This window comes from Solanum pennellii, chromosome 10 (genome assembly GCF_001406875.1).
Source record: "Solanum pennellii chromosome 10, SPENNV200".
Lineage (NCBI taxonomy): Eukaryota > Viridiplantae > Streptophyta > Magnoliopsida > Solanales > Solanaceae > Solanum > Solanum pennellii.
This window is the reverse complement of record NC_028646.1, coordinates 76,197,701-76,221,342: the sequence shown is the minus strand read 5'-3', so window position 1 is coordinate 76,221,342 and position 23,642 is coordinate 76,197,701. Positions and strand designations below refer to the sequence as shown.

Below are 23,642 nucleotides of genomic sequence, written 5' to 3'. Positions count from 1 at the left end.
ACCAGACCAGCTTCTCAACAAAACAGATGTATTTGAAGCTTACAGGTGGTTTTCCCAAGTTAGTGTGTAATAATGCAGCACCACTGATCACCTAAACGGCACACGTAATTTCCCTCCTTTTTTTCCTCGCTCGAAAGCCCACGATAAAGTACAAATAGAATAGTGAGTTGAGTCTTTATTAGGGAGAGTCATTCATGTTACACTCATCTTATAACTAGAGAAAGACTTGCTGCATGGCCGGTTGTTGATGATACTTTGCATTACGAAACAATAAAAAGGCCAAAAACAGAAAAGAAAATGATAAAAATTAAAAGCACAAATGTTTTTGAAAACCAACAAAAAGTACCATTGAGTCCGCCCTCAAATGTCCACTCACTTAACAAGAGGAGTCAAAACATAATTTGCAATCATTCAAACATAAAACTAAAATGCAAAGACACCAGATAATAACTTTTTCAAGTTAAAACATAATGTTACGATTGACCGCGAGTTGCAGATCTCAACACTCTTGAAGACCTGAGTTGATCTCCCAATGGCCCATGAGCAGACGTCTCATGTCTAGCTCGTGACGCCCCCGCTGCAGATGTCTCACCTCTTTCTCGTTGCCCAGTTAATCTTGATGCCCCACCTATGGCACGTAACGCCCCCACTCCAGGCGTCTCACGTCTGTCCTGTGGCCCAGTTCTCGTCACTCTGGTTCGTCGTTGTCTCATTAAAGGTAGTTGAGGTGGCAATGAATCTATGTAAAAATAGCAGCAGCAGATTAGTTTTACGCAACCTTACCCCTAACTTGAGAGATAGAAAAGTTGTTGTTGATAGATACCTCGACTCATGGGAATACATATCAAGGATAATCTAAAAAAGAAATGAATACCACCGTAAGCAAAACTAATTCCACGTGTTTAGTGTAATCTCTTTTGGTATATTAGTCATAACACCTAAAACCACATCACAACAGTTGACAAGACATTATACTAATTAAGTGCTTAAAAGATAATTATTTTTTCTCTATTATTGAAAAACTGCAAGAATCTCATCATATATAGTAGACAAAACTACTCCCAAGTGTATAAAAGTTAAAACTTTTTCTTCTCTGTAATGAACATAAAACAAAGCAACAAAATCCCATCAATTAAATATATTTTACTTTATTATGAATGTTAAATAAAACACAATTGTATCTCATTATTGAAAAAGAGAACTGAGTCATTTTTCTCGGTGAGAAAAAATTGGAACTTTGTTTCTTTAAAACCGTAAAGGATCAGGATTAAAAAAGAATAAGTTAATAATTTTATACCTTGCTCGATGGTGAGCACGAGTAAGAATCTTCCATTGTTTCTAGACCTCGCCCACTGGTATGTTACACTTATACTTTCATTTGATCGAAAGTGTTTGGCTACACCCGGCCAATACAAGTAAAAACAGTTCGGCTCTACTTGAGAAAATATCAGACCGGGGTGGGAGGCGCGGGCGGTCGGGACGAAAGCAAAGTCACGGGAAGTGACCAATCTCTCCAATTAATGGAATGCACAAAGGAATGTTGACGACTTCCATACTTAAGGGGTTGCATTTCAAAGTTACTGAGTCGTATCCTACAATTATTAATCATGTACTTTGTTACTCTTATATTAAACCAAAATAGTCGAACATTTTCGAAAGGCACTTTAGAGAATAGAATACAAGAGAGTTAAGTTTGATGAATTTTTGCAAATGAGTACTACATTCTTATTTCATTGTGTTTAGGACATCCTTTTTATTATTTTTATTATAATTATTTTATTTCAATTGGGTACATGTAAAAGTAAAGGGGACAGCTAGCTTATTGTGTAGTGATTAGTGAGCCGGTTTATGTAATGTTTAATTTTTTTTAAATTTATGTGAGGTTTCTTTTAAAGAGGATAGATGATATAGTTTAGCTTATGATATCTTCATTTATCACATATATACATGAGAAACTAAATTTATTTCAATTAAAGTATGATGAAATAATTTTCAATTTTCTACTGTTTTTTTTATCAGGAAAATAATATAGTTAAATTTAATGTACGAGGTTAAGGACATATTGCGTCTTATATTTTGACTTGTTAGATTGTGTTATTAGTTGAATATTAGTAGACGTGCACATATGTCGGTTAGATTTGTTTTCTAATAAAATTAATTATGTCAGATTTTTTAATTTTGGATTTTAATCGTTTCTTTCAATATTTCCATTATCTTATAATTATACCGGGATTAAAAGAGATCAAATATATTTTTATTTATATGTGATGCTAGAACTAAAAATATTAAATGATAGAAATCTTCAAAAAGACTTTAAAAAAATTCACATGAATGCAAAATACTTTTATTGAAATATCAATGATATGATATATTTATAAGATTAAAGATTACAATTAGAAACCAAAATTTGAAATAATGTCAAAATATTGAAAACTATAAGCTAATTTAAAAAATATTAACAAATTATATTATAATTAATATTTTTATGTACAAATATTAGAATAATATTTCCAAATATTATGTTGATTTGATTTTTTTCTTTCAATATCAAATCAAGAGTGATCACTTTTTTCCAACACCAAATCAAATCAAAAGTAAATTTTTTTAGTTGAATTAGTTCATCAATTCGATTTGATTTGACGGTTTGACTTGTACCCAAATATGTAATTGACTTAAAAAAAATATTTTTCAAAAATGGCCTCGGATTGGGGTTGAGGTCGAGAGTCGATCTTGAGAATGGGATCGAAGTTGGAAGTCAAGTCCAAAGTCGAGATTTGAATTTGAATTTATAATATTTTTATTTTTCAAATGTGCTCGGATTGGGGTTGAGGTTGGGGGTCGGATCTTGAGAGTTAGGTCGAGGTCGGGAGTCAGGTTTCAAGTCAAGAGATTTGAATTTGGATTCATAATATTTTTATTTTTAGAAAGTTGTTTGAGTGTTTATTAGATTACTAATTACTATGAGAAAATGTACTAAAATACACCCTCGTATATACATAATATAGATTATCTAGATAATTACATCAATAACACATATAACATTACCAGTAACATTGATTCTCTACTTCCATAATTTAGAATTTCAATTTCACGTGTAATAATCACAGGCTAATAAAAATTAAAATCTTAAATATTGTTAAGATGAATATTTATTTTTTATACTACGGATAAACCTTGAAAAATATCACTCATTAAAGTGAAGCATACTTTTTTTTTCATATAAAAGTAAACTAATGGATATTATCTAATTTTAAAAGTAATGATTCCTAATGGTGAAAATTGCTTCCGTACGGAAGCTAAATGTATTTCTATTTTTTATTTTATTGAAAACAAGTTCTAGCGAGTAGAAAACAACATAATATTGTTATCGAAAAGTTCTCAATTTAAAAATAATAAATTAAAACATATCTATGAAAAATATAAATAAATTAGGAAGCATATACACTTACCTAACAAATTACATACTTGCAACAGTACTTCATTTACGTAAGTATTTCTTCAGTCTCAATTTATGTGATGTGTTTCATTTTTTAAGATACAGTTTAAGTTTAATCGAGAATTTGCTCATTAAATCTTCAAAATTTTTAAATAAAATTTATATATTTATAAACGAAGTAAAAATAAGTATAAGTCATAACAATAGATAATTCAAAATATTTAAAAAATATTTAAAAATTTTACAATAAAAAATAGACTTATTTAAATCTCAATATTCAAAATGCGTATAATTGAACACATAGAAATATTTTATTTCAGCTTTTCTTTTGTCCAATAAATATATGGTTGTAGGTATAAAACTTTGTGGTTATAGAATAGTGTAATTAATAGTTGACTTTCTTATTTCATGATTTTATTTCAGGGTTACTGATTTTATTTCAAAACGAAAACATCTTTATTAGTTGAAGGATTTCTTTGTTGACCAAATACTCTTGTATGCAAATAAATTATTTTATCCTTTTTTAAAAAATGATTTACTTTTTGTAAGTTTAAAATTATTTTTTGACTAAGTTTAATTTTATTTGTTACCAGAGATTCAATTAATATTTGGACACATTGTTTATAAAATCTTTTCATTACATCAAAATTTCATAATTCAATAGTTAGCAATTTTTTGCATGCTGTTGTAGCAGCAAAAACATAGACACTAACATGTGTTAGAGGTTTAAACAAGTTACTCTTTTCATCATCAAGTTTTATTTCTTGGCTGACAAATAATTTACTATTTATAATTCAATTTCATAAGAATAAATTGATAAATATCAAATGAAGTAAAATTTAATGTTAATTAAGATCGATGTAGTTTTTGTGCAAATTTATTCACAATAATAATGTTACATATACATGATCATTTGATTCCAAAAACAAAAATGTATACACAATATTTAGCACTTCCAAAAAAAAAATTAAATGAAAAGGAGAGTATTATATGATGTATAACATGTATGTGGTAATAGTGATGTCATAAAAATTGTCATTAATAATTAATTTGTTTGACTGCAAAAATAAATAACAAAACTAAAAATCAAGTGAAGAACAAAAGAATGATTAAAAAAAATTATTTCGTACTTTATATTTATTTTTATTTATTAAAAATATCATGTGGACAACAAAAAAAGATGAGTGGGCGTATCGAAACACCATCAAACTTTTAGAAAAGACTTATTTATGTCATTCGTTAAAAGTTTAGCTCATCTATGACGTTATCGTTCAAGAAAAAGGCTCATTCATGTCATTATTTTTTAACAATGGTTTTGCAAAATCATTTTTGACGTGTGGCGAATTATAATTCGACCGACAGAAATCAAATACAACTAAGTAACTAGGGGCAAGATACACACTTTAGAGCGTCAAATCATACACAAGCCAGAGAGACTTCACTATTGGAGAAAAAAGTTGCTTCAACTAGGCGTAAGAAGATGTATAAGACACCGAGGGGCGGGGGATCTTTTTTATTATATTTATAATTATGTACCATTTAACTTAACTAATCAAAGGTTTTTTTAGGACAACTTTCACATATAGCAAACAAAAAAATAATATTTGTATGCTATAACAAAATTTGCATAATTGCGCTTAATAGACAATATATAAATGTATAATTCACTATACATATACAATTGTATGATTCACTGGCCTATTCCGTTGCAATTGTATAATTCGCTGGCCTATTTCGCTGCAATTGTATAATTCGCTTGCCTATTTCGCTGGCTTATTTCGCTACAATATATGTATAAAATTTACATTTGTATACAATTGAATCGAAGTAAAATGTTTGTATATTGTATAATTATAAGTGTAGGAAGAAGATATATGTTTTTTCATGTGTATATACAATTTTCTCTCGCTTTATACAAAATAGAAACACAATTTATACACTTTTGTTCTATAAAGCGAGAGAAAATTGTATTTCGCTGCAATTGTATAATTCGTTAGACTATTTCGCTGCAATATCTGTGTAAAATTTGCATTTGTATACAATTGAATCTAAGTAAAATGTTTGTATATTGTATAATTAAGTGTATAGGAAGAAAATATATGTTTTTGCATGTCTATATACAATTTTCTCTTACTTTATACAAAACAGAAATGCAATTTATACACTTATGTTCGATAAAGCGAGAGAAGCAAGCAGAGGGAGAGTGGCGAGCGAGAATGGGAGAGTGGCGATCGAGAGTTTTAGGGAGAGAAACGACTGACAAATGCTTGCTATGAGGCACAATTAAATCAAACAGTAGCTACTCCATTTATTTTAGATTATTAGTTTGCTATTTTGCACAATTATCCATTTTTTTTTATCGTTTGCTACATCTTTTTAAATTTCATTAAAATATTATTTCTTAGAAAAGGTCATTAAATCGGTTAGCAACAGACCAACGTATCTGGGGATGTAGCTCAGATGGTAGAGCGCTCGCTTAGCATGCGAGAGGTACGGGGATCGATACCCCGCATCTCCATTGGCTTTTTCATTCTTTTTAAAAAAAAATATTTTCAAGAGTTGTATTTTGCTGAAACTAAGAAGGAAGCATTATAATTTATAAAATTGAAGTGCAGAGATTATAAAATTGAAAAAAAAAAACTAGAAGTTGAATAATATTAAATATTATTTAATGCTATATATTGGCAACAACATATATTCATTATAAACCCACAAGTGAGCTTTGAGAACAAAAGGATAGTGTATATGTAGATGTTATCCCATTAGCAGAGGTAGAATAGTTATTTACAATAGGTCTTCAGCTTGAAATTCGCCAAACAGTTTGGAAAAGTGGATACAAATATGGAAATAATAATAATAATAAATTAATATAAAAAAGAGAAAGAACAATAACAAAACGAGACATGACAGGTCATATCTTACCAAGGTTCGAGATGACCTTATATAACTAGAGTTTGGTAGTCGTAAATTAGGATGTTGAGGGTTACTTGGTAGTCGTGCGTTCTCTCACTCCATGTTGGATAGGCTTGGTGGTCATACTAGGGCCTTCCTTCTTACAAGTAGTATTAGCACTATTTTAAAATAGTTTCTTGAAGGAAGCATTATAATTTATAAAATTGAAGTGCAGAGATTATAAAATTGAAAAAAAAAAACTAGAAGTTGAATAATATTAAATATTATTTAATGCTATATATTGGCAACAACATATATTCATTATAAACCCACAAGTGAGCTTTGAGAACAAAAGGATAGTGTATATGTAGATGTTATCCCATTAGCAGAGGTAGAATAGTTATTTACAATAGGTCTTCAGCTTGAAATTCGCCAAACAGTTTGGAAAAGTGGATACAAATATGGAAATAATAATAATAATAAATTAATATAAAAAAGAGAAAGAACAATAACAAAACGAGACATGACAGGTCATATCTTACCAAGGTTCGAGATGACCTTATATAACTAGAGTTTGGTAGTCGTAAATTAGGATGTTGAGGGTTACTTGGTAGTCGTGCGTTCTCTCACTCCATGTTGGATAGGCTTGGTGGTCATACTAGGGCCTTCCTTCTTACAAGTAGTATTAGCACTATTTTAAAATAGTTTCTTGAAGGAAGCATTATAATTTATAAAATTGAAGTGCAGAGATTATAAAATTGAAAAAAAAAAACTAGAAGTTGAATAATATTAAATATTATTTAATGCTATATATTGGCAACAACATATATTCATTATAAACCCACAAGTGAGCTTTGAGAACAAAAGGATAGTGTATATGTAGATGTTATCCCATTAGCAGAGGTAGAATAGTTATTTACAATAGGTCTTCAGCTTGAAATTCGCCAAACAGTTTGGAAAAGTGGATACAAATATGGAAATAATAATAATAATAAATTAATATAAAAAAGAGAAAGAACAATAACAAAACGAGACATGACAGGTCATATCTTACCAAGGTTCGAGATGACCTTATATAACTAGAGTTTGGTAGTCGTAAATTAGGATGTTGAGGGTTACTTGGTAGTCGTGCGTTCTCTCACTCCATGTTGGATAGGCTTGGTGGTCATACTAGGGCCTTCCTTCTTACAAGTAGTATTAGCACTATTTTAAAATAGTTTCTTGAAGGAAGCATTATAATTTATAAAATTGAAGTGCAGAGATTATAAAATTGAAAAAAAAAAACTAGAAGTTGAATAATATTAAATATTATTTAATGCTATATATTGGCAACAACATATATTCATTATAAACCCACAAGTGAGCTTTGAGAACAAAAGGATAGTGTATATGTAGATGTTATCCCATTAGCAGAGGTAGAATAGTTATTTACAATAGGTCTTCAGCTTGAAATTCGCCAAACAGTTTGGAAAAGTGGATACAAATATGGAAATAATAATAATAATAAATTAATATAAAAAAGAGAAAGAACAATAACAAAACGAGACATGACAGGTCATATCTTACCAAGGTTCGAGATGACCTTATATAACTAGAGTTTGGTAGTCGTAAATTAGGGTGTTGAGGGTTAGTTGGTAGTCGTGCGTTCTCTCACTCCATGTTGGATAGGCTTGGTGGTCATACTAGGGCCTTCCTTCTTACAAGTAGTATTAGCACTATTTTAAAATAGTTTCTTGTTCTTCGATCTTGTTCGACATGGTATTTCGAGCTCTGATTATTGCATTAGCTCATTTTGTTATTGTTCTTTCTCTCTTTTACATTAATTTATTATTATTATGACCTGTCATGTCTCGCCTAATCACTATTTCTCGAATATCTATTTTTTTAATCTTATCTCTCCTAGTATGATCACACATATTTAATTTTGGTGCTCACCTGGACCCATTTAGTAGTTGAAGGGTGCTTGAGTTTAGCAGCAACAAATTAAAAAGTAGGAAGAGCCTAGGTAGGGCCGTTAATTGGTATTACTATATTAATATTGTGTTGGAAAAGTGGTATATCATGCTAAGAAAATTGGAAATTAATTTCTTGTCAACCAAGGAGAACGGATATGAGTAAATTACTTTGTGATGAAAAAGTAATATTAATCTTATCAATATAATAATATGAATGACAATGATATATTTCTTGTCCATCACTCCATTTGTTTAGTAATCCTAAGTCATACTAAACCTTATTTAATTGGCAAATTTCTACTAAAAAATTATCAACTTGTTTAATCCTGGATTAACTACTAACATAATCAACCCTCTACTAATTTCATCAAATTGCTAAGTCTAACTATAGTGACTGATGGATTCATCTGTTTCAACAGAGCCACTAAGCAAGAAGTATGGTGATTTAGCTTCTTGTTTTGTTCTTTTAATTCAGTTTCCTTTTTGCAATTGTGAAAGTTAATCTATGTGTTCAATCAATATATGTTGCTCTTATGTTTTGATTTTCTTTGGTGAAAAAAGTGCTATTAAGAGAGAAAAGAAGGCAAAGGAGAAGGAGCAACTTGAACAGGAAAAGAAGGTAAATCTTCTGTTCTGTGTATTTTGTTTATGTTCTGTTATCAGTGATGATTGACTATCTCTCAGGGATTTACCCCGTCTTTGCGTTGCAAGTGAAAGTGTACATTTTTATGTTTTCGTGTTCATGAGTTTTGTCCCGATTGGATGTGTACAGGCAGCAGCAGTAGCTAAAAGGCAAATGGAGCAACACAATTTACCTGAGAATGATAATTTGGATCCTACTGTAAGTACCTCTACCATTCAGGTTGAAATTATCCCGCGATGAGCATGAGATTTCACGGTGTGATAAATGGTTAAAAGGTGATTTTTTTTTGTGGCAGCAATACTTGGCGAACAGATTGAGGAACGTTGAGTCGTTGAGAGAATCTGGAATCAATCCATATCCACATAAGTTCTTCATTACAATGTCTATTCCTGAATTTATTAGCAGATATGCTCATCTAAATACTGGAGAGTTTCCTGAAGACATTGATATCTCCTTAGCAGGTGCTCAGGTTATGATATCCGTTATAAGTAATTGATTAGAGTTTGAAATTTTAACAGTTTTTATTCGTGTTTGTGTAGGGAGAGTGATAAGCAAGCGAGCATCATCGTCAAAACTCTATTTCTATGAACTGCTTGGTGGTGGGGCGAGAGTACAAGTACTGGCTAGTGCAAGGTACATCGAGTGTATGAGCTTAACGAGTGATGAAATGAAGACATTCCATAAAATACTTATTATTTCTTCGATTGAAGTTATGTTATCACTAATGAAAATGGCGTAGGGAACACATTTGATCCAACTGCATCTCATTTATATATGTTTAGGGATTCTGATGTGGATGCTGTTCAGTTTTCTAATTATCACTCTGGAGTGAAGCGAGGTGACATCATTGGTGTCCGCGGATATCCTGGTTAGTCCTTTAAAATCCAATTAAAGAAAGAAAACTAAGATTTTTTGAGGCACTAAAGTGCCATTCTGCTGCAGGAAAGAGTAAGAGAGGAGAGCTAAGTATCTTTGCAAAATCTTTTATAGTTCTAGCCCCTTGCCTACACATGTTACCGAGGCGGCTGACTATCGTAGATGAAACTCGGATACAGGTGAAACACCCACAACTATAAGGATACCTATCTTATGTTTGTCCAGTACATATTACATCAATGATTCATAATACATGACTCAAAGGAGTTGTTTGTTTACAGAATTTCCAAGGAACAACAGCTTATGATACTTGGACTCCAGGAGATCTGAGAAACCCCGAGTCATATGTGTTAAGGGATCAGGTATGATCATATCAAGAATCTGGCTTTTCAAATGTGAAATCGAAGCCCCTTCCCACCCCAGTTACAGACCAAGAAAGGATAAAAAAGGGTAGCCCGGTGCACAAAGCATCCTACGTTAGCACAGTCAAGGGAAGGGACACATCCCAAGGGCTGTGATGTACACAACCTACCCTATCACAAGCATTAGTGTTTGCATCCACAGCTCGAGCTTGTGACCTATAGATCATACGAAGACAAAGAAGGGATACAATTAAGAGCGGAAAAAAGGAGAATTTCTCAATAGTATTGGAGTACCATACTTGGTTTATCTGGTGTCCAGCATCTAATTACAGTATTCTAATTGTGTTACATTGTGAATTTCAGGAAACTCGGTATCGTCAAAGGTACTTAGATCTAATGATGAATCCAGAAGTTCGAGCTTTGTTTAGGACTCGCGCCAGAATCATTTCTTACGTCAGGAGTTTCCTCGATAATCTTGAGTTTCTGGAGGTTTAATTCTACAAATAGCATTCCAATGCTGACTTATTCTTCTGATCAATGTGTTCTTTTCTCACTCAGCTTTCTACTTGTATTAGGTGGAGACTCCTTCTATGAATTTGACAGCTGGAGGAGCTTCAGCCAGACCATTTATCACTCACCATAACGAGTTGGACACAGAACTCTTCATGCGTGTTTCCCCCGAGCTTTATCTTAAGAAGTTAGTTGTTGGTGGATTCGACCGTGTTTACGAGATGGGGAAGCAATTCAGGAATGAAGGAATGGATTTAACTCACTCTCCTGAGTTCACAATGTGTGAACTTTATATGGCTTACGCTGATTACAACGACTTGATGGATTTGACAGAGCAGCTACTATCAGGTAAGCATCTCAAATAGTTATCCAGATTGCTTTTTGTCTTCAATCTCAATTTGATTTTTTGCATGTTGCTCTTAGGTATGGTGAAGGAACTAACCGGAAGCTATAAAATAAGGTACCATGCTAATGGCTTGGATAATGAACCGATAGAAATTGATTTCACTCCTCCATTCAGGTATGTTTAATATGTGACTAATGGTGTAAAACTTCACCTTCCGGACTAGCATTTACTTAAATGGTTAATTGCAGAAAGATTGATATGTTGTCGGAGTTGGAGAAAGTGGCTAACATCAGTATACCTAGAGATCTATCGAGTGAAAGTGCTAACAAGTACTTGGTAGATGTATGTGAAAAGTTCGATGTCAAATGCCCTACACCTCATACCACAACACGATTACTCGATAAGGTCACTTCCTACATTGCCAAAGCATACTGTTGTCTTTACTATATCTTATTGAATGTACTAATACCTGTGTGATTGTTTCCCAGCTAGTTGGTCATTTTATTGAAGTAAACTGCATAAATCCCACTTTTATTATCAACCATCCTGAGATCATGAGCCCACTGGCTAAATCACACAGATCAGAACCTGGTTTGACTGAGCGCTTCAACTTATTTGTTAACAGAAGAGAGGTAATGTTTTATTTTTTCGACGTTTACCTTACCCTATAATCATCTCATCCTGTTTCATTTTTCTCCAGCTATGTGATGCCTATACTGAACTAAATGATCCTACAGCACAGAGAGAACGCTTTGCTGAACAATTAAAGGTATCTTTGTTACATTACCAATTAAGAGACTCGTTCACTTTTCCTGCTTAACTAACATTGTTTTTGTTTCATTACATCAGGACAGACAATTAGGAGACGACGAGGCAATGGATTTGGATGAATCCTTTATAACTGCATTGGAGTATGGATTACCCCCTACTGGTGGACTAGGCATGGGGATTGATAGACTTGCAATGTTGCTTACAGATTCACAAAATGTCAAGGTTTAGTTAACTCTAATTCTTAAAGATTTTAAAATTTAAACAGATATATCTATTCTTACTCTACATTTTTTTCTCTGTATATCTTCTCAGGAAGTTATCCTCTTTCCAGCCATGAGATCACAATGAAAGAATATAACAAGTGGCGCGAGCAATCGCGTGTTTTCTCCTTCATGATCAAGTTTGATTGAGCAATTTTACATAATTAGTTCCCAGAATTTGTTTAGAATTTTCATTTACTAGTATCTCAATGTAAAATATGAACACAATGTTATTATATTAAAAATTTTACTTTTTTTTGTTTATGAGAGGAAGTGCATTGTGGTGGACAATGTATCCATCTCTTGAAAAAGTATAGTTAAATATCAATATAAGATATTTTGCTTACACTTTTACATGATCATATATTTTAAAAAAAATATATTTTACTTTTTCTCGTTATTTTTGTATATCGAGATATAAAAGAGCATTATTTTTATGTTTTTACCATCAATATTAATTACTTATTCCAAATCATTTCCAAACCTAGACTATTCATCAATAAATTTCCAGTACAGATTACCTATTTTTTTTTTAAAAAAAAAAAGTCAAATCTATGAATTGATTGACTGGATTTTAATTTTTAACCAAATAAAGAAGATTCATTTTATTACACATTTGACTCGAAAAGGATAGTTCAAAAAATTTATGGACTTGGAAAGATAAATAAATCTTAGTATTCTATTTTAAGAATACCTACTTTTTCAAAAAAATTTACCCCAAAAAGAGATTCCCAATTAGTAAAGCAATTAATTTTATAATAATGGATATTTAAAGGAAAAAATTATCTGTCGAGTATTTACACTTAACTCATGTAATTTTTATTATTATGTGATTTAATAAATTAAAATATATATTAATAAATTAAGATTAAATAAATTAATAATAAATTTAAATAAATTGATGAAATATCTGATGTGAATAAATTTTATCCATATTTAAGAGATTCTCTATTTAGGTTAATTATTATTGCCTTATTTAGCTTTCGAAGGTGCTTCTACGTTGCAATATTATCTTCCATACAGGCATCACACACCAATTTTTATTTTCTTTTAATAAAAAAAAGCTACCCTACAATTCCTACTTAGCATTTATAGTTTGTACTTTTTTATGAATTTTTTAGATGATATATGTACATCTGTTTCAATTTGTGTTACTTTCATAAAAATTTGAGATTTAATTCAACTTTTTATGTCATTAAATATTTTAAATTATTTAGTTACTTATTACTCCAATTTATAATAGTAAAACTTTTTATATTTTAAAATAGTATTTTGACCAAATATATAAAAAGATTTTTAAATCTATTGGGTTTTTTCCCTCAGGTACGTCAATTACGCTATTTTCATATTGAATCATTGAATCAACCATAATTTGTTCCTTTAAAACACTGTTGGTTGATTTTGATCGGCTTTTCTATTGTAAATGCCTCCAATTGTGTTCAAATGACTTAAGTAAAATACAATTATTCTCGAACATTTTCACTATTAATTGGACTAATAAGTTCTAAAACGACATACATATTCACTATTAATATCCACAAATATAATTCCACATCAAATAATAATTTTGTTTAAAGGAACAAATTATGTCAAGATATCTAAGAGAAAAAATCTAACAAATTTAAGGATCTGTTTGGATTAGTATATTTTAATCATTTTAATATTGATAGTGTGACGTGGGTGATCAAATCAAATATCGATCAATATCTTTAATTACAAACCTTGATTTCCGTGCCAACTTTATATCCTTAATTTTATTTTATTTTTTCATCTTCATCATTTTGCAAATCGTAACAGTCTTTTCTTCTTCTTCTTTTCTCTCAGTTGAAGAGTCCACAGAATTCTTTCTTTTTTTTAACCATGAAAGTTCCACCAACTAAAACTCAAGGTCCGTTTTTTTTATCAGAAGAATTAATCGCTTCATTTTTAACTTTTTTTTATTTTTTGCTTCAAAGATAATACGGAATAATTGGGATTTGGTAACCGGAATTGTTTGATTATTTATTTTTCAGAACTTGGTAAGGAAATATAACGGATAAAAAAAAATGTGATTTTGGAAATGGGGTTTTTCTCGTTTGTACAAGTATGAAATTGCAGGGCAAAAAGATACTATTTTTCTAATTTTTTGGGGGGTGACTGTTTTGATTGAATAGTGTTTTTTTTTTAAAAAAAAGATAGTCATTGTTTGTTTTTTTGCTTTACACTTTAGAATCTATGAATGGTGGAAAAAGCTTATATATTTGTAATTAGCTGTCAAATTTGAACCTAAATTAATACTTGTGATGTTGATCAAGTAATTTTGTTTGTATTTTGCTATTTGATTTGAGCATGTTTTAGTTACTTGCTGCTTCAGATTCTCTGTGTGATTCATTTGATTTTTTATAAATGTGATGCAGAAGAAATGTCTAAAGAGGCGAAAAGTTCCTATTTTGATCTACCAGCTTTGGATGTTTCTGTTGCATTTCCTCAAGCAACACCAGCGTCCGTCTTTCCTAAATGCAGTAAGATTGATTCTTACTCTACTTATTTGTGTATTTATACTGTTTGTTATTTGAAGAAAGAAGCTTGGTACTCTTTTGAATATTGTTAGATGAGACTGCTTTGTTGGATGATAATGTTTGTATTGATCGCTTCCTTTAAGGACTGAGTTATCTTTGTAAAGGGGTAGTTTGATATTCGAGCTGATCAGCTCTTGGTATCATTTGAAAAGATCATTTTTGTGGTCACAATGCTAGGGGTTTCACTAACTGGGATGTAAATTTTACAGCTTCGGACTATTATCAGCTTGATGATCTCTTGACTTCTGAAGAGAAAGCCGTCAGACTGAAAGTGAGAGAGTGCATGGAAAAAGAAATTGCTCCTATAATGACAAAGGTATCCGTATTCCATAGTTTTCTGTATTTCCTGTATGTGTTAACTATTTAGTTGCAAATATAGTTAATAAAAAACAAAGACATACTCATTGTTCTCCCAACTAACTCAAATTTCTAAGTAAAAGGTTGAGCATCTGACCCTTTTCTTGATTTGATTGTGCAGTACTGGGAAAAAGCAGAGTTTCCGTTTGAAGTTATTCCGAAACTTGGTGCTTTGAACATATCTGGTGGCACTATAAAGGTGTTTTTATATAGCAGTGGGAATTGGCAGATTTACTGTTAATGAATCCTTCTCAATTTCTATAACGCATGTATCTACTTTCTGGTTCAGGGGTATGGTTGTCCAGGTTTATCAGTAACTGGAAGTGCCATTGCTCTAGCAGAAATTGCCAGAGTTGATGCAAGCTGCTGTACATTCATTTTGGTGCATTCATCTTTGGCAATGCTCACTATTGGTAAATTAGTTTTATTATCCGAAGTTTCTGTCTGCACCATCTTTATTTATTTGGAGCTGTGGGAAGTTCAGTTGTAAATCGTCTTAAATAACGATAGACAACTTCTTATACATCGAGTTTCTTTCAACAATAGGACTATTGGGATCAGAAATGCAAAGGCAAAAATACTTACCATCTCTGGCTGATCTTAGCAGTATATCTTGTTGGGTAAGATGCTTGGTTAGCTGTTGATTTTGCATTAGCATCTGTTCTTCTATAGATAAGTAGTTATAATCTTAATCTTTTGGGAGTTAGGGTCTAACTGAGCCAGACTATGGAAGCGATGCAAGTGCTTTGAGGACCACTGCCACAAAGGTCTAGAATCTAAAATATAATCCTGGTTATTAATGTATATACTGTTCATCATTATTTTGTTCTTTTTAGGGTAAGAGGTTGCTTAATATGTGCCCCTTCCCGTTCTTTTGCGATCTGTAATGTTTAGGTTGAAGGAGGTTGGATCCTTGAAGGGCAAAAACGGTGGATAGGAAACAGCACTTTTGCAGATGTGTTGGTTATATTTGCCAGAAACGCAGCCACAAACCAAATAAATGGGTAAGTAACAGTATGCTTTCTAGATAATCAAGTCCACACATCTTTCACTTATTGCAAGCATGACTTGAAACCATTCTGAAAATGTCCTGTGATAAAAAGTTCAGTGTTTACTAGCTTTCACCATCTTGAGACTTGGGTTTGGTTTAGGATAAATGCTGTTATTTATATTTCTCTTAACCTTCTTGTAGAACAATTTGGTTGTTACTTGTTCCTATACCCAGTATGGACTCTAGAAGTATAACTATAATACTGAGTTTTGTAGGAGGTCACTTTGCTCGTACCCCCCTCTCACTGGAATATACATTCTGTATGTCCCTCTGCCCTGAACTTCTAATTTTTGTCTCAAAATCGGTTATTGTGTTTGTCTCAGTTTCATTGTACAGAAGGATGCTCCAGGCTTGCAATGTACTAAAATAGAAAACAAAATTGGGTTGCGGATGGTTCAGAATGGAGATATCCTCTTTATGAAAGTGTTTGTTCCTGATGAGGATAGACTACCAGGTGTCAATTCTTTCAACGATACAAGTAAGGTATGGCTGTGATGCTTAATTGAGGTTGATGATGCAAAATGTGCGGATAGCCGCATATGCTTCTTTTACTAATAAAGCTTGAGCAGCAGCACCATCCTGAAGTTATTGTTAGTTTTATATACTAAAAGGTTTGTCACTAATGGTTGGTCGGACAAGGGAACAAGAATCAAATACTTACCATGTGAATTTAGATCTTAAACCTTAAGAGAATGAATTAATGTGTACTTGTTATATTCTTGAAAATACCCATCCTCCACCAAATGCACCAACCTCCTAAACTAGAAAAAAGAAGATTCATATTGGAAAAATACATAGCTATCCACAAAAAAGGAGGAAAAATGGATTTATTTTTAAATTCATCTGATCACTATCTTTAGTTTACTAATGCATTTTTTCTTGCAGTTCAATTGTCATATTAATCAATAAAGCCATTGTTCTCATTATAAAAATTTCCTATCTGTATTCCCAATAATCCAAGCATGCTCTTTGCCATTCAACTTTCTTGAAGTTCTTTCATTTAAAATTCTGTCCTTTTTACGTTATTGTCAATAATTTGCTACGTCAATTACTGAAGTAGCTGAAATTGTCTTGACAGTCTAAACTTTGTTCCTTGAATAGGTGCTTGCTGTATCACGTGTCATGGTTGCATGGCTGCCTATAGGCATTGCAATGGGTGTATATGATATGTGTCACAGGTAGTAGTTTAAATTAGATGTCTTGTTTTATTTTGCCCCAACGATAGTTAATTAGTATACTGCATGCACTTTGGTTTAAATGACTTCAAATTAACTCCTGCTGGTTAAACTAGGGGAAGTTCATTTTTGAGGTTGCTATTGTCTATGATGTCGTTTTGATAAGGATTTGAGGAAAAGAACTAGGTTAGGACTTGAAGCATAGTTGTTGCATCTTTCATTTTTCATTAGTCAACATATAATCTGTCATGAAATTTATTTACTTCACAGAAATGCAGGGTAAGGCTGCATAAACTAGACCTTTGTGGTTGGCCCTTAGCAGGAGCTTAGTGAACCATGCGTCTCTTTTTTTTGTCAACTAGAACAGTCAATTTATAAGAAATCATAGTTCATTGATTCTCTCAATTAAATATAAAGGGGTCCTAGAAGTTAGTAGCTACTATTTAGAATATCTTTACCCTGAAGCAGGTTAGAAGAACTGCCGTTAGCATTCTGTTGTACCCTTCAATCTTTTGTTCAATGCTTTTATATAGTGTTATGGTTACCTACTTCAACATTTCTATGGGCTAAATCATTTTCTAACTTCAAGGTATTTAAAAGAGAGGAAGCAGTTTGGAGCTCCATTGGCTGCTTTCCAGTTAAATCAACAGAAGCTTGTTCAGATGTTGAGCAACATTCAGGCTATGCTTCTTGTTGGATGGCGCCTTTGCAAGTTGTACGAGAGTGGTAAAATGACTCCCGGTCAGGCTAGCTTGGGGAAGGTAAAACCTTATTCTGCAGATTTTTAAGTGGTTATGGATTGATCTTTTGCACTGATTGGCATATCGTTTGTTCTAGTCATGGAATACCTTGAGGGCTAGAGAGACCGTTTCTCTTGGACGGGAATTACTTGGTGGTAACGGTATCTTGGCCGACTTCCTAGTGGCAAAGGTTTGTGAATGAACCTCGATATGCTTACTTTCCTCCCCAAATAGATGCAAACACAGGATACTTTATTTTCATTTTTTTACTTGTATGGTTGTGTAGATCTCATTTCTGCTGAGCCTTACTCATTGTGATCTTGTTTCTCCATATCTGTTGATGTCTGTAGGCATTCTGTGACTTGGAGCCCATCTATACGTTCGAGGGTACCTATGATATCAACACTCTAGTAACAGGTAGAGAAATTACAGGTCTTCCTAGCTTCAAGCCAGCACCATTGAGGCCACAGAGTCGTCTGTAAAATGCTTCAACCATCTTCCTATTCTCTGGAAATTGTTCTGCTGAATTCAGTGCACATTAGAATTCTTGTGCAAAAAAAAATTGAACAAACTTGAGGATGTTTAATCTCTTCTAATTTCCAGGATCATTATCATAAATAAGTCTGAGAATAAAGTTAACATTGTTATATGTGAACATGTTCATTATTGTGTATTGATTTGGCTATGTAAGCCAGTATCTGCAGTTATCTTTCTGATTTATATGAATTTTCTTATTGAGATTTTAAAAAACTCACACCAATTAGCTTGTATTCATATTACATTATTTAGATTCAAATAATAAGAGATTATGAAATAATATATAACAATCATTAAAACAATCTGTTAAAAGTTTTGATGATTATAGGTATGGATATGGATGTTAAATTTTGATGTTGAGTATTCAGGCTAAATTGCAATGCAGAATATAAAAAATTAAGGGATAATGCACAAGTATTTTCTCGGCCTATGTCCGAAATTTCAGAAATACACTTATAGTATATTAAGGTTCTATTGTTTCCTTAGCTTATTTTATTAATAATTTTTTACCCCTTTTTGGCCTACGTTACATTATCTTGTGGGTCTAATGCTGATTGATTTTTTTTTTCAAGCTAGTGTCATATAAGTCGAAAAGAGGTAGTAAATTACTTATAAAAAGTTCAGGGTAATATAACCTTAGTATAGTATAATGTGTCTCTGAGATTTCGGACATAAATTGAGGAAATACTTGTGCATTTTCTCAGAAATTAAATAATATAGAATTGATTTTTGACCTTTTTACACTCTTAATAATATTTCCTCCGTCTTTATATGATAGATTTTTTAAAATTAGTACCATAGAGAATGATATATTTTTACGTATAACAATTTAACTTGATTATGCTTAACTTGAGGCTCTCCATAATCCAACCAATAAGCTATAATACGTATCACTTTCTCACTGGATAATATAACATAGACAAGCAAAATTTAGCAGGCCCCCATGAAATTTTATTTTCACAATGCAACATTTTCTTCTCAAAAGATTCGGAAAAATAGAAATATTTATTTCCGTGATGCAGCATATGTTTGTTTGTTTTTTTAGAAAAAAAAAAGGTAATAATATCGGGGGAAAGAGGACACTTGACATTACTGCTAGTTGTATTCCATGTCTGGATATTCATACTTTTGACTGGATGAAAATCTACAATCATCAATTCCTCAATCAGGATGTAAACATTATTGGGATATGAACTTAAATATAGCCTTATTTAAGTCAATTTTTACCTCAGTCCCAAACAAGTTGGGGTGAATCAAATTTGATACAAGTAAAATATATATTATCAGTCATGTTTCCCTTTACTATAAGGTTTTCTGATATGTGGTTATAACACAACAATGCCTGCTGCTCCTTCCTTAGTCCCAGAACTCCTCCCAGTTCCCGAATTCTTTGATGGATTGGCTTAATTCAGGGGTTCAATAGCAGTCTGGTTCACGAAGAAAAAATGCCTCACGGTTCTGGATATCTACTATGATATGGTGCTCAGACTTACAGCAGTCCACACAATCGAGGTCTTGAGCAGATTTGCCTTCCATTTGATTTGACTAGTGCCATAATTCCAGCAGTTACACCAGCACACAGTGCAGAGGACAAAATGGTATTTGTATTTCGTCCTGCTACCGAGAGTAGATGATGCTAAATTAGAATCTTGAGAAATGAAACTATAAGATAAGACTTCTGCAAATACTCAGGATACTGACAATCTTATTCAGTTCTATTAAAAAATGGAAGTAGAAAATGATACCTTGGTGAATCGTGATGGTGGTCACGGTCAGTCCACCAATTAAAAGTGCTGATGCTACTGGTAGATACTGCAATGATTTGTTCATATGTTCAATAATAATCAGTCCAACAATGTGTTACAAAAGGATAGGTAATATGACTAGGCTAAATTACTGCAACAATTTAGTAGTTATTTAGACAAGTAACCACTTGGTATGGGTTTACGCTTTTTCATTATAATATGGTCATTGATACTCATTTTCTGGTCAATTGCTTTAACAAATTTGTACCACACACCAACACTACTGTGTAAGAAGCAATACTGTCATAGAGATTTAACTTCGTGAAAACAGATTGGTAAGATTCATGATTCTACTGGANTAAAAATGTCCGCAATACTGTCATAGAGATTTAACTTCGTGAAAACAGATTGGTAAGATTCATGATTCTACTGGATGGGGAAGCCCGTCTATAATATAGGTTATTTATTTAAAGACTGTCATTGCTTACACTGAGTGAGTCGAATCCATTATTCTGGAATGGAGAGGGGCTGTCCCTGTTAACACTGTAGCGACCACTTATAAGGTCCGCCGCATCCTGCAAGTGCATGGAAAGTATATGGAGATTCACTTGCAATGCAAAGAGAAAAAGAATAAGAGAAGATCATTTCATAGTAAGATAATATCAGCAGCATACTTGGCGAATTCCATCCTGAAAATTGTTCAAGAAGTATCTTGAAATGGCACTCATCCCGTCTTGTATAAGTCCTGTCATAGTCTGTTTTCCATATCTGATACATTTTTCAAAGTAAATTGAAAGTAGAAAGTGATGCTTTTGCATTTATTTTTTTAAACCCAAAATATTTCGTCCATTACCTGACAAGGTCCCGTTTTAGAGCATGTGTTCCAGAATATTCCAGGCTGATTTCATCACCTTGCTCCACCCACACTGCAATATTATTAGGAGTATGAAGTCTAAATAGACAAAGATTACAAGTATGAATTTATTGACCACGAATGTTACTGAGTCCATACTAGTCTTAAAGATTTCAAAATCTTCAGTGAACATAGAAATGCACTCATTTGAAGAAAGTGCACCAAGTCTTTGGAGTTGAGAATCCAAAGATTTCCGAGCCAGGTAGCTCTGCACAAGATAACAGCAGTTTATAAAGGGAAAGTACAAGGGAAATCATCATATAAAATAAACAATATTATGTGCGTTTGAAGGATTTCAAGGACTCGTTCATCGAATAAAGAATAGATGTGCTTCCTCCAACCTGAGTAACATTTGTTCGATCTAGGCAGTCAATGCAGTTGGATCTAATAACTCCTCTCTGCTCTAATATAATCTTCTCTTCTGTGTCTATGAGAAAGTATCTGCTCAGCTGGATTAGTGAATTTTAGCAAGAAAAAACAGTATTATGGAGATTAAACATTCTCAAATGGAAGTCTTTTCCTGGCAAGCAATTACACTGTTGGTCTAGTTTAATTCTTACCCATTTTTTTCAAAATCCTCTGCAATCTGATCATATAAAAGTTGTATGTTGTCAAAGTTTGAGCCCCCACAACAGTGATGAAAGTCAAACGAGACATATCTAAACAATGCACACAGAATCAAGAAATCAGTCATGAATTTGAGTAGGCAACACCTCAGTTTTTCAATGCAGTGCAGTAGGCACAAAATTGCTGAATTATTGATTGGAAAAAAGATTAAATAACTATATTCATACTATTCCAATCCTGGGAAATCAACCAGATGTCTACTGACTTAGATGATGACTGCCATATCAGAAGTTACTGGCCAACTCTTTAGTTACTACCTTTCTCTCAATCTTCTAACTTTGGGCATGTGATGGCAACTATCATAGAATTAAGCGTCAGCCAACTATTAAATTCTCAAGTTCTCTCTCTACCTTCTAACTTCAGTCACTATTGAACCATGACATGGAAATGATTCTACAGCCTCAGATAGAGAAAGGTTTAAGAGAGGCTGTCACCTCACACTTGACAGCTTTTGGATTTCTGTTGCATAAGCTGCACTTAATAGACCCTCATCACCTTGCTGCAAAAGGAGATAATGAAAATAGTCAACACATTTGTAAATGTGAAGAAGTTATTATCAGAACTAGCTCCTGTAGCAGTAACTAAAATTGACAAGTGGTTTCATATGAAACATATTACTATGAAATATGACCGCAATGTGAAATAGTTATTATCAGAACTAGCTCCTGTAGCAGAAAACTAGAATTGATAAGTGGTCTCATAAGAAACAGATTACTATGAAATATGACCGCTTTGACGACTAAGAAATGAAATAATAGCTACTGTTTTGACACAAATTTCATCATTCATAATGATTTTGAGATATTTTGGACCGTAACATAATGCTTAAGATTATAGTAATTGGAATAGAAAAGAGAAACAAAAAACATAATCTTTATTTTCCTAATATATTCAAAAAGGACAATAAACATGGATACATGTATTGTTGAGCATGGAGACACGTATACTTTAAAACATTCTCCGATGTTGATACTGTAAAATGAACGTCCACATTATAAACATCAAATCAACTCAAAGAACTAAGTATCAGCAGAAAGCTATATACCTTGTTTGTCAGGTCAACTGCAACGACATGCCCATATCTTTGCAAGAGATCATGAAAATGGCGCTCCACAACTTTTGGCTGAACAACGGAAGGCAATTTCTCATAATACATAAGTAAAAATTTTAAATAAAAAAATAATTAGAATAAGTACATACTGTTTCCTCGTGATCAATAATATTAAGCCGTGGTTTATAGCTCAAATCAACAATTTGCTCCCACAAGAGTGGAATTGAACCTCGAATCTGAAATGCAGAAGAGATGATTTCTCAATGCTTAGATCATTGAAATTGTCAAAGTTGCCTCTGTTCTTTGTTAGCGCAAAGTGACTTCTCAAACACACAATATCTTCAACAATGGAAAGAGGAAACTTAAAGAGTACATGAATATTATCAGATGAGAATAAACATGACTAATGTTCTTTCATGCATTTAAGATATATATATATATATATATATAAGAAAGAGAGAGAGAGAAAGAGAGTGATATATAAGAGACAGAACTGGCTAAAGAGAGACAGAGAGAGAGAGAGAGAGAGAGAGAGAGAGGGCAGACATAGAAGAGAGAGTGAGGGCAGACATAAATGAGAGAGAGAGAGGGAAGATATAGAAGAGAGAGAACGGGCTAAAGAGAGAGAGAGAGAGAAAGAGAGCAGATATATAAGAGACAGAACTGGCTAAAGAGAGAGAGAGAGAGCAGATATATAAGAGACAGAACTGGCTAAAGAGAGAGAGAGGGCAGATACATAAGAGACAGAACTGGCTAAAGAGACAAAGAGAGAGAGAGAGAGGACAGATATATAAGAGAACTGGCTAGAGAGAGAGAGAGAGGGGGGGGGGGGGCAGT

At 32.6% G+C, this 23,642-nt stretch overlaps 3 protein-coding genes and 1 non-coding gene across 5 annotated transcripts in view; 3 read left to right on the top strand and 1 right to left on the bottom strand.

Annotated features, from left to right (window-relative positions):
- Positions 1–5,881: 5,881 nt before the first annotated feature.
- Positions 5,882–5,954, top strand: TRNAA-AGC. Its single transcript has one exon. It is a non-coding gene; the product is annotated as a tRNA-Ala (tRNA).
- A 2,603-nt stretch (positions 5,955–8,557) lies between these two features.
- Positions 8,558–12,318, top strand: LOC107032481 (lysine--tRNA ligase). The gene is made up of 16 exons (XM_015234085.2): positions 8,558–8,718; positions 8,845–8,902; positions 9,056–9,124; positions 9,222–9,387; positions 9,466–9,559; positions 9,709–9,794; positions 9,869–9,981; positions 10,084–10,164; positions 10,528–10,653; positions 10,740–11,022; positions 11,098–11,194; positions 11,269–11,425; positions 11,509–11,652; positions 11,721–11,789; positions 11,870–12,013; positions 12,104–12,318. Exons 1-16 carry the CDS (start codon positions 8,681–8,683, stop codon positions 12,137–12,139), a joined length of 1,761 nt encoding a protein of 586 aa, XP_015089571.1. The 5' UTR covers positions 8,558–8,680; the 3' UTR covers positions 12,140–12,318.
- Positions 12,319–13,784: 1,466 nt separating this feature from the next.
- LOC107031907 (acyl-coenzyme A oxidase 4, peroxisomal) lies at positions 13,785–18,658 on the top strand. Its single transcript, XM_015233411.2, has 13 exons — positions 13,785–13,939; positions 14,448–14,552; positions 14,819–14,925; positions 15,088–15,165; positions 15,256–15,379; positions 15,513–15,586; positions 15,674–15,733; positions 15,861–15,970; positions 16,341–16,500; positions 17,119–17,195; positions 17,782–17,953; positions 18,030–18,122; positions 18,283–18,658. Exons 1-13 carry the CDS (start codon positions 13,912–13,914, stop codon positions 18,412–18,414), a joined length of 1,320 nt encoding a protein of 439 aa, XP_015088897.1. The 5' UTR covers positions 13,785–13,911; the 3' UTR covers positions 18,415–18,658.
- An 894-nt stretch (positions 18,659–19,552) lies between these two features.
- The window catches only part of LOC107002691 (phosphoinositide phosphatase SAC8), a 12,361-nt gene continuing 8,271 nt past the window's right edge, over positions 19,553–23,642 (bottom strand). Inside the window, exons 10-20 of one of the 2 annotated variants that reach the window (XM_015200830.2) lie at positions 22,955–23,041; positions 22,800–22,877; positions 22,189–22,253; positions 21,688–21,786; positions 21,469–21,568; positions 21,227–21,335; positions 21,068–21,140; positions 20,889–20,982; positions 20,703–20,789; positions 20,215–20,281; positions 19,553–20,086 (exon numbers count right to left, since the gene is read on the bottom strand). In XM_015200830.2, the coding sequence (XP_015056316.1) occupies positions 19,959–20,086; positions 20,215–20,281; positions 20,703–20,789; positions 20,889–20,982; positions 21,068–21,140; positions 21,227–21,335; positions 21,469–21,568; positions 21,688–21,786; positions 22,189–22,253; positions 22,800–22,877; positions 22,955–23,041 (987 nt within the window). In that variant the 3' untranslated portion in view covers positions 19,553–19,958. The remainder of the gene's footprint in view (positions 20,087–20,214; positions 20,282–20,702; positions 20,790–20,888; positions 20,983–21,067; positions 21,141–21,226; positions 21,336–21,468; positions 21,569–21,687; positions 21,787–22,188; positions 22,254–22,799; positions 22,878–22,954; positions 23,042–23,642) is intronic. The other variant, XM_015200831.2, reaches the window with a different exon arrangement.